The sequence below is a fragment of the Cebus imitator genome, unplaced genomic scaffold (genome assembly GCF_001604975.1).
Source record: "Cebus imitator isolate Cc_AM_T3 unplaced genomic scaffold, Cebus_imitator-1.0 Scaffold85, whole genome shotgun sequence".
Lineage (NCBI taxonomy): Eukaryota > Metazoa > Chordata > Mammalia > Primates > Cebidae > Cebus > Cebus imitator.
Window position 1 is genome coordinate 9,937,724 of NW_016107400.1, and position 12,992 is coordinate 9,950,715.

General features: G+C 46.9%; 2 protein-coding genes across 2 annotated transcripts in view; one reads left to right on the forward strand and one right to left on the reverse strand.

Annotated features, from left to right (window-relative positions):
- GTF3C1 (general transcription factor IIIC subunit 1) overlaps positions 1–3,449 on the reverse strand; it is an 87,473-nt gene extending 84,024 nt beyond the window's left edge. Inside the window, exon 1 of the mRNA XM_017534185.2 lies at positions 3,162–3,449. Within this exon, the coding sequence (XP_017389674.1) occupies positions 3,162–3,382 (221 nt within the window). The 5' untranslated portion in view covers positions 3,383–3,449. The remainder of the gene's footprint in view (positions 1–3,161) is intronic.
- Positions 3,450–3,554: 105 nt separating this feature from the next.
- The window catches only part of LOC108308567 (katanin-interacting protein-like), a 102,531-nt gene continuing 93,093 nt past the window's right edge, over positions 3,555–12,992 (forward strand). The window contains exon 1 of the mRNA XM_017534445.2: positions 3,555–3,670. Within this exon, the coding sequence (XP_017389934.1) occupies positions 3,664–3,670 (7 nt within the window). The 5' untranslated portion in view covers positions 3,555–3,663. The remainder of the gene's footprint in view (positions 3,671–12,992) is intronic.

Genomic DNA, 12,992 nt, shown 5'->3' on the forward strand with positions numbered 1-12,992 from the left:
TAAAAAATATACATATACATACATATTTTTCTCACTATGTTGCCTAGACTGGTCTTGAATTACCAGGCTCAAGTAATCCGCCCACCTCAGCCTCCCAAAGTGCTGGGATTACAGGCATGAGGCACCTTGCCTGGCAGCTTGTCAAATTTTCTTTTGAAATCTCACTTACATCCTACACCAGTCTAACTGAGGTTATAAATCTCATGTATGTTTCAGCCCTTTCCTTCCTGCCTGCCTCTGTTCTCTGTACTATTTAACCCTCCATTCTTTGAGTTTTGCTCTTGTTGCCCAGGCTGGAGTGCATTGGCACAATCTCAGCTCACTGCAAGCTCTGCCTCCTGGGTTCAAGCGATTCTCCTGCCTCAGCCTCCCTAGTAGCTGGGATTACATATGCCTGCCACCATGCCCGGCTAATTTTTGTATTATTAGTAGAGAGAGGGTTTCTAGCATGTCGGCCAAGTGATCCACCCACCTCGGCCTCTCAAAGGGCTGGGATTACAGGTGTGAACCACTGAGCCACCGCGCCCAGTCCAACCTTCCGTTCTTAAATCATCCTGTCTTCTTCCAGGCTTCCAGAACACCTCTCTGACCTGACTGTCCTCTGTCTCTCCAGCCACACCTCCTCTGTCTTTTCAAAGTCCCTCACCCTCCATCCAGCCTTGAAATGTAGGTGCACTGCAGGGCTATGTCTCAAGGCCTCCAACCACACTCCACTCTCTTAGGGTTGGTCTTAGCCAACAGCTTTAACTACCAGCTGCATGGAATGACTCACAGATGTCTAGCTCAGTCCCTCCCTCTGGCTTGCTTTCACTCCCACCAAGCCAGATGTTTACTAATTAAGACTCTTCACTTGGACAACCCAAAGGGACCTGAAGCTTAGTGTGTTACATGTCCCTTCAGCAAAGTCTCCACCTCCCCCAGACTCAACCCCCCTCAAACATGCTGTGCTTCCTTGTTTCCAGCCTCAGAGATGGGAATTAGGGTTCACTCAGGTGCCCAAACAGCAGCCACCAGAGGGCATCACCCTTGATTCCTACCTTCCTTATACCTCACATTCAATCAGTCTCCAAAGCCTCTTGATTCTTTGGCCTACTGTCCTGACTGCTTCTGCTCTTCATCCCCACATCCACCATGGTAAGCCAGACCATGACTAGAGTGCTACACATCTCTCAACTTCACTCTTTGGCCCTAGTCTGACCCGCTCTTCAGTGACTTCCCACTGTCCTTTTGATAAAGGATAATTTTTTTTTTTTTAGATGGAGTCTGCCTCTGTTGAACAGGTTGGAGTGCAGTGGCACGATATAGGCTCACTATAGCCTCTGCCTAGCTGGGATTACAGGCACCAGCACCATGCCTGGCTACTTTTTGTATTTTTAGCAGACATGGAGTTTCACCATGTTGGCCAAACTGGTCTCAAACTCCTGACCTCAAGTGATGTGCCCACCTCTGCCTCTCAAAGTGCTGGTATTACAGGTTGATAAACTCTTTAGAACATAAAACGACTTGATTCCAGTCCAATTTGGCTAAGGGCAGAGTAAATTCTGAACTGAGACCTTCTACTTCAAAATCTGGGTTCTTCCCTTGCTAGCTGATGACCTTTAGCAAGCCACCTGACCCCTAAGAGCCTTGATTTTCTCTTCAGGAAAATGGGGAGAATATGACCCATCTCCTAAGGTTGCTGTAAAAATTAAATAACGTGCTATATTAAGGATCTTAGCACAGTCCCAGCCATTCCTCACTCCCTACCTCCAATTCCGCACTTCAGCCACTTACTTCACATTTGCTGTTCTCTGTCCAACAGTCCTCTTTGCCTACTGGCTGCCTAAATCCAATCTTTAAGTTTTGTCTTGGACATTATTTTTATTTTCTGAGACTCTGTCTGGTGTTCAAGGCACAATCATGGCTCACTGCAACCTCCACCTCCCAGGATCAAGTGATTCTCCTGCCTCAGCCTCCTGAGTAGCTGGGATTACAGGGATGCACAGCGACGCCCAGCTAATTTTTGTATTCTTTGTAGAGACGGGGGTTTCACTACATTGGCCAGGCTGGTCTCAACTCCTGACCTCGTGATCCGCCCACCTGGGCCTCCCAAGGTGCTGTAATTACAGGCGTCAGCTGCTATTCCTGGTCTATCTTGGACATGATTATCTCTTGGACCTCCCCGACCTTCACAATATTACTTAAGATCACAGACGCTGGAAATAGCCTGGGTTCAAATCAATTCTTAAGTCACTTATTGTCCCCAGAACCTTAGACTGTTCTGTGACTCAGTTTCTTCCTCTGTAAAATGAGGAAGATAACAGCACCTACCTTATAGGTGAGGATCAAGTGAGTTTAATCTTCTATTTAAAGGAATTTAATCAAGTGAAAATCACGTGAGTTTAAGCTCCTAAGCTTCTAGAACAGGATTTTAAAACAGCACCGTGGCCGAGCACGGTGGCTCACGCCTGTAATCCCAGCACTTTTGGGAGGCCAAGGCAGGCAGATCATCTGAGCCCATGGTGAAACCCCGTTTCTACTAAAAATGCAAAAATTTAGCGGGGCGTAGTGGCCCGAGCCTGTATCCCAGCTACTCAGAGGCTGAGGCGCGAGGATCGCTTGAACCCGGGAGGGGGACGAAGGTTGCAGTGAGCCGACATTGCGACACTGCACTCCAGCCTCGGCCGCAGAGATAGGCTCTGTCTCAGAAACAAAAGAACAGCACCTAGCCCATAAAGTACCTGATAAATGTCAGCTTTTAGCAGTATTGCTAATTGTGCTGACAGGCAGATCTCGAGTTGACCTAGGCTATCTAGTCTGCATGGAATGAAGAGGGTTTGTGGATCTCGAGTCTCCAGCCCTATTCTCCAATGTAAAGGAAATATTCTTTTAAGCCTGAAGAATATCCCCAATCCTGTTCGCCATTACCACAAAATACGCAAGGGACAAAACGGGACATCACTAGATTCTCCCCCTCCCCCCCCGCCCGCCACTCCATCAGACTCCAAGGCCCTACCAGGCCTGAGGGACCCCAAATCAGCCTTATCGCCGTGCCCCAACTCAATCACCAGGCCTCCGATACTTCCGCTGGCCCACTCCATTCCCCTGCCCCGCCCTCAGCTCCATCAGCCTCCGGGCCCTGCGCCCGCCCGCCCGCCCGCCAGGCCAGGCCGCCCTCTGACCGGTCCTGGAGCTGGAGGTCGGGTCGCTCCCGAGGCTCCTCATAGAAGCTGATGCCCGGGTGCGTGGCGAGGGCTCGCCACAGAAACTCCTGCGTGCAGGGCTCCAAAGGCAGCGGGAAGGGCGGCACTCGCGTCTCCAAACGGCTCCACAGCGCTGGCAGACACAGGCCATCGAGCCCCTCCAGAGCCACTTCGTCCAACAACGACTCCAACGCGTCCATTGCTACTTCAGTCGGCGCCGGAGGCGCATGCGCAAAGCACCGCCAAGGGCCCTGGTCCAGCGCGCCTGCGCACAACAATCCGGGGCCCGGGGAGGTGGGTCAGACCCAGGGTTCGGAGGAGGAGTTCCAGTGCACTGGTGTGACGTCACTCCCCCCTCAGGGGCGGGCTCAGTAAGTGGAGCTCCACCGCCATTGGTCCGGGACCCCGCAGTAACCAGGGGAACTGCAAACAGTGTAGAGGCCGCTTCCGGTTCGGACACCCGGAACCGCCGCCTCTAGGGATGGACGGTGAGTGTCCGTGGGCCCCTCCGGCAGGTCGGACTGTTAGTCTCCCGTCCCTCTCGAGCGCTCCTTGGGCAGAATCCTAGGCCATAAACGCCTGGATCACCAATTCCTGACCCAAGGGGGTCTCCGAAATGAGGGAAAGGGAGGCTTAGTGTTCCGGAACGCGGAGGAGAGCCTGGGGGAGTGGTCAGTGGTGTGGCCACTCTGCCTGTCTGTGATCGTGAAGGAATCCGGTGCTGGCCAGGAGCTCAGTGAAGGGATGTAGGGTGTGGAAGAAGTAGAGGTCTGAGGAGGATCTTGTGCATGTTGGGATGTGGAACTGTGGGGTTTGGGAGTTAATACGAAGGTAAGCTTGATCGTGCAGTGCAGTCGTCAGGCGCTGGGAGAGGGAATTGGTTTTGGGAGTAAAAGGAGTTTAGGAAATACTCCGTTTCTGTGACTTGGCGTTACTAATAATAGCTCACTTTAACAAAGTGCTGTCCAGTGCCAAGAACTCTGTAAGTGCTCTTGGGCAACACCTCGCTAAGTAAGCTTCATACCAGCCTTTTGAGGTCAGCGTTGTTCCATTTTACCAGGGATGAAACTGAGGCTTAGAGGTGTTAAGGAACTTGCCCAAAGTCAAACAGCCAGCAAGCGGCAGAGTGAGTGAGAAACCCAGACACGCTGTCTCTGGAGCTGAATTATGGAGCTTGAGATTTGGACCGGTTTTGACGGGCCCTTTATTCCAGAGGTTGTAAATGCAGATGTCTTCAGAAGAGTGTCTAGTGAGCTAGATTGAGACTGTAACTGAAAATCCTCACCTGAAAAGGAAGCCGCTCGCCAAGCTCCAGCCGATTGTCCTCATGGGATACTTCTTAAAAATAGGTTGGCCAATCAGTCTGAAGGCCAGAGGCATTTTGTGGGCCCCCATTTAGAGATCCCTGGTTAGAATCATGATACTGACAACTGGAAGCAGATGGAAAATAGACTATTCTGATATCTTACTTTGCAGATGGGAAGACTAAAGTCTAGAGAGACTGGTAGGGTCTGGGCAAGAATCCAGATCATTTTTCTAATTGCAGCACTATCCCTCACTTCTGCGGAATTTGTTCCTGGGGAATCTATATTCTTTTTGTATTCACTGAATGTAGTGTGGAAAAAATTTTTTAATTGAACATTCTGTAATATGTTTAAAATGTATCTTTGCCCTTTGTATTTTAGAGGGATTATAAAATGTGCTTTATCATTTTGCCCTCTGAAAAGGCCAACTTAATGTTGCTATAGAATGTCAAGTTTCAAGCCTTTTAAGTCTTGGGACACCTGTATACTCTGACTTCAGAGAGCTTTGTTTTGTTTATGTATACTTATGATATTTACCATATCAAAGATTTAAACTGAGAAAATCTTAAAATGTTCCTTTGTTCCTTGAAAAATAACAACAGTTGGGCCAGGCATGGACTCATGCCTGTAATCCTAGCACTCTGAGATGCTGAGGTGGGTGGATCACTTGAGGTCAGGAGTTCGAAACCAGCCTAGCTAACATGGCAAAACCTGTCTCTACTAAAAATTAGCTGGACATGGTGGTGCATGCCTGTAATCCCAGTTCATTGATAGGCTGAGGCAGGAGAATCATCTGAAGTGGAGATCAGGCCATTGCACTCCAGCCTGGGCAACAGAGGGAGACTCTTGTCTCCAAAAAAAAAACCAATAATAATAATAATAATAATAACCGGCCAGGTGCAGTGGCTTATAATAGTAATAATTGGCCAAGTGTGGTGATCACATCTGTGATCCCAGCACTTTGGGAGCCTGAGGTGGGTGGATCGCTTGAGGTCAGGAGTTCAAGACCAGCCTGAGCAACATAGCTAGACTCTGTTTCAACAAAACCTCAACCATAATAAATCTGTTACTTCTGAAATAAATAATATTTTTAATGGAAAACAGGTACATTTGCCTAAAAAAAATTGATAGGAAGAGTAGCATTATTTCATATTTTCTCAAGTTTATTCAATAGAAATAGACAAAATTACTCTTATTTCTGCTTCAGTATTCAAACTATTTTGTTATGGCTGGTGTGTATGAAGAAAATTTGGCCTCATAAAAATATGTAATTGGAACAGACAGAAATGTTTTAATTGCTTTCAGATAACTGTAGACACTCTTGAGTGTCTACGAAACTTAGCAACTGGCAGTTTCTTTTTTTTTCTTTTTTCTTTTTTTTTGAGAAAGAGTCTCACTGTCACCCAGGCTGGAGTGCAGTGGCACAGCTTCAGCCCACTGCTACCCCTGCCTGCCAGGATCAAGCGATTCTCCTGCCTCAACCTCCTGAGTGGCTGGGATTACAGGTGTGAACCACCACATCCAGCTAATTTTTTTTTTTTGTATTTTTAGTAGAGACAGGGTTTCCCCGTGTTGGTCAGGCTTGTCTCGAACTCCAGACCTCAACTGATCAGTCTGCCTCCACTTCCCAAAGTGCTGGGATTACAGATGTGAGCTGCCATGCCTGACCTGCAAGTGGCAATTTGTTAAAGGATAGTCACAGTGTGTCATCTGAAGCCTTATAGGTGAACTTTTGTACTGTGTTACATTACAACCCATTGTCTATCTTGCCGTTTGATTGGCTACGTTGCCCATATATGGTTTTATAACATCAGCCACTGGTTGTTTAGAAAATGTTGGTTCAGTGAGTTATGCAAATCTAAATGTTGACCCCTTTCAGAAGCCATTATACAGTATTTTTAAAAAATCATATTTGTGCCGGGCGCAGTGGCTCACGCCTGTAATCCCAGCACTTTGGGAGGCCGAGGCGGGTGGATCACGAGGTCAAGAGATCAAGACCATCCTGGTCAACATGGTGAAACCCTGTCTCTACTAAAAATACAAAAAATTAGCTGGGCATGGTGGTGCGTGCCTGTAATCCCAGCTACTCAGGAGGCTGAGGCAGGAGAATTGCCTGGACCCAGGAGGCGGAGGTTGCAGTGAGCCGAGATCGCGCCATTGCACTCCAGCCTGCGGAGCAAGAGAGAAACTCCGTCTCAAAAAAAAGAAAAAAATCATATTTGTGAGTATCACCACCTATTTCATTTTAAAAAGCGATTTAAGTATTAGGAAACTATTAAATTCAGGGTAATGGAAACAAGTTTTCAGCTTGTTCTCACTTGACAGCTTGAATTTTAACATTGGCAACAAATATTGTCATTTGTTTCCTGGAAGTGACAGACTCACTTATTTCTTATTTGAGAAAATTTCTGCCAAATTCCCAAGTCTGAATAACCATAATTTGTCTATTATATTCTTTACAGTCATGTACTCACAGTAAAACAAACAATTATTTTTATTTAACGATGTCCTGAGGGTTGGGTGCGGTGGCTCACACCTAGAGTCCCAACACTTTGAGAGGCCAAGGCAAGAGAATCTCTCAGCCCAGAAGCAATTTGAGACCAGCCTCATCAACACGGTGAGACTCTGTCTCTACAAAAAATAAATAAATAAATAAAAATTAAAATTAGCCAGGCATGGTAGTGTACACCTGTAGTTCTAGCTACTCAGGAGATTGAGGTGGGAGGATCATTTGAGCCCAGGAGATCAAGACCAGCCTGGGCAACTTAGTGAGACCCCATCTCTACAGAAAATAAAAAATTAGTCGGGCGTGGTGGCACGTGCCTGTAGTCCCAGCCACACGGGATCACTTGAGCCCAGAAGGTTGAGGCCACAGTGAGCCATGATTTACATGCCAGCCGGGGCCACAAGGCCTTGTCTGGAGAGAGCAAGCAGGGGGTGGGGTGGGGGAAGAGGGGAGAGAGAAAGGAAGGAAGGAAAGAAGGGAGGGAGGGAAGGAGGGAGAGAGGGATGGGAAAGAGAAAGGAAGGAAGATAGAAGGGAGGGAGGAAGGGCAGGGCGGGGCAGGGCGTTAAAATGTGCTCTTTGAATGAAGAGACTCCCCAAACAGGCTTTGTGTGAGCAACATGGCTGTTTATTCACCTGGGCGCAGATTGGCTAAGGCCGAAAAACGGGTGGGTTAGGAGTTGGTTTTATAGGTTGGGGCAAATCTTTTAGGGAGGGGGCAGGGGTGTTATGGAGTGACATCTGTTACAGTGGTGGGGCTAGAGGCAAGGAGAATACATTACCATAAGTTCAGTTACAATGGCTGGTGGGGTAAGGCTTAAGAGTAGGTTAGAGTAGTGGCTCACGTCTATAATCCCAGCACTTTGGGAGGCCGAGGTGGGTGGATCACCTGAGGTCAGGAGTTCAAGACCAGCCTGGCCATCATGGTGAAACCCTATCTTTAAAAAAATAAAAAGAGTAGGTAAGAGTAGTTAAGATGGTAGGGTGGGTGGGGAGGAGGGATATTCACTTTATCATAATAGCAGTTAAGATGGCAGGGTGGGTTGATGTCGGTGGAAGCAGGCGGGGCGGGTGATCAGCCGAGGCAGGCAGGACTTGAGACTTTCTGGGTCCAGGCTTGCACATGGAGGCCTGACAGGAAGGGAAGGTTACTAGTACATTGTGGTAACATTGCCTTGATTGAGGCTGTGAGCAGTTTTACCCACCATTGCTTTGTGTCATCAGTACAAATGTCAGCACAAGGCCAGAGGGGTGGCTCATGCCTGTAATCCCAGCACTTTGAGAGGCCAAGGTGAGCGGATCACCTGAGGCCAGGAGTTCCAGACCAGACTGGCCAACATGGTGAAACCCCGTCTCTACTAAAAATACAAAAATTAGCCGGGCATGGTGGTGCATACTTGTGGTCCCAGCTACTCAGGAGGCTGAGACAGAAGAATCACTTGAACCCAGGAGGCAGAGGTTGCAGTAAGCCAAGATCATGCCGGCGTACTCCAGCCTGGGCAACAGAGTGAGACTCTGTCTGGGGGTGAGTGGGGAAGGTCAACACAGTGAAAAAGTCTTAAGATACTTTTGTCTTTGTGGACCCCTCCTTTTCCCAGGATCTGCGGAACACACTTTGAGAAACATTGCTATAGACCATTTTCAGGAAGCCTGCTTTGTGCCTTCTAATGAGCGTCTCTGCACTTGCAGTCTTAGGATGTTATTGTAGCCCAGTAGAGATTGAATATGTTCATTTTCAGATTGGTCACCAAAAGGAAAAATTTGTTCTTAGGGTAAATTTGTATTTGCCCTAAGGTCACATTTGACCTGCAAATAATCCCATTTCAGTTCCAATTTTTAAAGCTTTGATTTACACATGATTTTATAGGCACATACCTATTTATTGGATAAAGTGAAGTATGCCTCATTGTGATACTAACCAACTATGTAAACCAAGCCTGGCCTTGTCAGAAAGATGTTTAAACTCACAAAAGCTTAAATGTCTAGCAGGTGCCCCCCAAACTGGATTGTAGTTTGGTTTATCCAGCCTATCTTTTTTTTTTTCCTTCCATCCAGGCTGGAAGTGACGCGATCTCAGCTCACTGCAACCTTTGCCTCCCGGGTTCAAGCGATTCCCCTGCCTCAGGCTCCCAAGTAGCTGGGACTGCAGATACGCGCCACCACACCTGGCTAATTTTTTGTATTTTAGTGGAGATGGGTTTTCACCATGTTGGCCAGGATGGTCTTGATCTCCTGACCTCATGATCTGCCCGCCTCGGCCTCCCAAAGTGCTGGGATTACAGGCGTGAGCCACTGAGCTCGGCCCTATTCAGCGTGTCTTAATCACCATAGCTTATCACAACCCTTTCCCTGGCCCTTTGGTTTGATTTTGGGTGTTGGGATCCAGCCCAACCCTGTACGTGGGTGCCCGAAGTCCCAGCAGTGACAAGGGAGTAAGAAAAGAAAGACAAAGATACAGGAATGGAATTTCACAGCATGGGTCCAGGGGTCCAAAGCATTCTGATGGGGTCCTCTGCATAGGCCCTGAGCTCTGGGCTTCTTGCGCTTTTATTGGGTGTATTATCTTGTTAATCTTGCAGGCTGTGGGGAGGGGGTTGAGGAGGAAGACAGCTGGAGGAAGAGCATGTGTCTGCCTCATTCCTAAGAAATGCTAACTAAGGACACTGAGCTTTTACCTCCCATTGTCTGTCCAGGTGTTTTGGTGAGAGAGGTGCAGCGGATAAGCTGACATAAGGTCTGACCACACACAGTGCATCAAGGGGCTGATACCTCCCGAGCATTGTGGACACCGAGCAATCGGAATTGCTCCATATTCTGAGAACATAGGCAGAGTTCCAGTGATCTCTGCCCTGCAAGGCCTTCCGGCCTTACCAGCACGCACCTGCGAAGACCCTCCTGAGTCTTGTGAGCAGAGGTTGCATTACTTCCCAGAGTCTTTTGCATAAGTTCCCTTTACGAGATCCTCACACAAACTATGTTGGGAAGAGCTGTGGGACTAAAGCAGTTTTTTCTGCTCTGCAGCCACACCGCAGCGTTCCGCGGTTCTAGGGAACCCTCAGATGGTCCTCACCATAGGCCTCCATTACCTCCTATTACCTCCTATTATCTCTGCTTTTATTTTACTGCACCGTAGTTTGGATATGATCCATGGCACAAATCGCAGTGTATAAAAAGCAAAGCAACCTTGTAATCATTTAACTCTAAGTGAACACGGGTCTGCTCCTGGCCATCTCTTCCCACAGACAGGTCCTCTCTGTCTCTGTGATGCAGTGTAATGTTCTTAGGTTTGATCACCAAATTACCCTGGACTTGACTCTCCGCTGTACATTGTGCTCTCTCTGAGCCTCGGTTTTCCTGTCAGTAAAATGGAGATGATAATGAAGCCTACCTTGTTTTGTGGCTTCAGCCAAACAATGCATCAAGTCTGGCATATAAAAAAATGTTCCCACGTAGTGGCTGATGCTCTCATTATCTGCAAATGGGCAGACTTCTTCCATAGGGCTGACAGAAGAGGGAAGTGCGCTGATGGAGCCTTCCTGCAAATGATAACTTTTATAATTAGCACACTCTTTGCTTAAGAGAAAATCCAATGTTTGACGTTTTTTATTTACATAAAGGTACATTGGCATGTGTGTTTTCTGCCTATGAAAATGTTCGCCTTTCTGTTAAAGTCAAAAGTTCCCCAGTGCTTTAAAAATATGAAATGGTTTATGAAAAAAAAAAAACATTATATTTCATTTTCGAGGAACATAATAATTAGACAAAAGTTCAGCACATCGATAAAATTAGAAAGGTTTTGGAAGCTGTTCATTTGCCTTTCACTTACCCCCTAGAGCAAATATTCAACATTTCCCCTGTTTATACTGTTCATTTGCTTAGCAAACTTTCTCAAATAATTAATAATGCCAAGATGAAATTTAGCCTAGCTTGTCCAAATAATCCCAGACTGCATACAGGTGATGGTTGAATTAGGAATGTTTTGCTGAGAGATACCGGTCTCCTGTCCTTGTGTGGTATTTACCTGGCTTCCCAGTGATTTGTCTGTTTCTCTTACTACTTAAACTCAGCAAAAGAAAAAAGAAATCACACTCAAATACAATAAAACAAAGCAAGCGTTCAGCAGGTAAAATAAATGTGCATCCCATAAAGTCTTTGTGTCTGTTCTGTTTTTTCTTCTTCTTGTTTCTATCCTTCTATCTGATTCATTTCTTTTCTCTCGAATTTTTTCAGAGTTCATTCCTCTATGTCACTTCAACTTATAGAAAGTCGGCACATGATGTTTTGCTTATTTCTCCTCATGAGATTCGTTCCATGAGTCAACATTTCAGTGCCTTCTGTGCATTGGAATTCAGAGATACCAAAATGAGTAAGATTGAACCAGTAAGGTGGAGGGAATATGGGAATTCACTGTACTAGTCTTGAAGTTTTTCTTTGAAGTTGTTTTTTGTTTTTTTGAGACAATAGTCTTGCTCTGTCGTCCAGGCTGGAGTGCAATGGCATGATCTCGGCTCATTGCAGCCTCCGCCTTCCAGTTTCCAGTGATTCTCCTGCCCCAGCCTCCCAGGTAGCTGGGATTACAGGCACATGCCACCATGCCTGACTAATTGTTATATTTTTAGTAGAGACGGGGTTTCACCATGTTGCCAAGGCTGGTCTTGAACTCCTGACCTCAGGTGATCTACCCACCTTGGTCTCCCAAGTGCTGGAATTATAGGCATGAGTCACCATGCCCAGCTTGTTTTTGTTTTAATCTGAAAAAACAAAAAAGGGAATACATTCTCTGCCTTTAGAAACTTCATAGTATGGTGAGAAAGCAGACATAAACAGATCACTGCAATTCAGCATGGGAGTCCTTAGAAGGTAATATTTGTAAAGGTCTTCCTCTTTCCTAAAGCACTGTGGCCCACTGCCTGCTATTGTTAATAAAGTTTTATTGGAACGCAGCTACGCCCTTTCACATACATACAGTCCATGGCTGTTTTCTTGCAGAGTTGAGTAGTTGTAGCGGAGACCATGTGGCCCACAAGGCCAAAAATATTTACTCTCTGGCCCTTTGCAGGAAATGTTTGCTGACTGTTGCCATAGTGGATCTGATTTGATTCCTGAGACAGCTCAATGGGATACTGTGATTGTGCCTGTTTTACACCACACACCTAGTTGGTAGCAGAGCCAGGACTCGGTCGAATAAGGTCTATGCTCCTTAGTATGTTATGGAAGACCCATCTCAGCCCTGTCACTGCCAGTGTGTGGCCAGGTTCTCACACCTGGAGGGTGAGTCTGGGGAAGGTCTGCCCACTAGGCTGATGGAAGAATATACAGTTTGAAAGGCACCTGTCTTGACTACATTCACAGCCCCTTCAGTGTCTGGTCCCATGACTGTTTCTCTGTTTCCCAAATGGGAGGGGCTGATGCAGAGCAATGTGGTTGGTTGCAAGGAAGAACTTGAAACTGTTTGCAGAGCACATTATGTAAAAGTGATGAAAGTATGGCTACTGATGTCCCGTGGGGCTTTGCAGCTTTAACAATCTCCCTATGGATCACATCACGATGAAGCGGAGAATTTCTCTGGGGAAGCAGCTCCCCTCCAGCCTCATCCTTTTAGTCACTTATCTACCTACTCCCATGCCCAGAGGTCTTATACTGCGCTATGTGGTGTCCATCAATATGTTTTTCCTTTCTCAAAAATAGTGATTTCAGGCCTGGCATGGTGGCTTATGCCTATAATCCTAGCACTTTGGGAGGCCAAGGTGGGAAGATCACTTGAGCCTAGGAGTTTGAGATCAGCCTGAGCAACACAGTGAGAACCCATCTCTACAAAAAATTGTTTAAAATTATTTGGGCATGTTGGCACCTACCCATGGTTTCAACCACTCAGGAGGCTGAGGTGGGATCACCTTAACCCAAGAGGTTGAGGCTACAGTGAGCTGTGATCATGCCTCTGCACTCCAGGCTGGACAACGGAGCAAGACCCTGCCTCAAAAAAAAAAAAAAAGTAATTTCA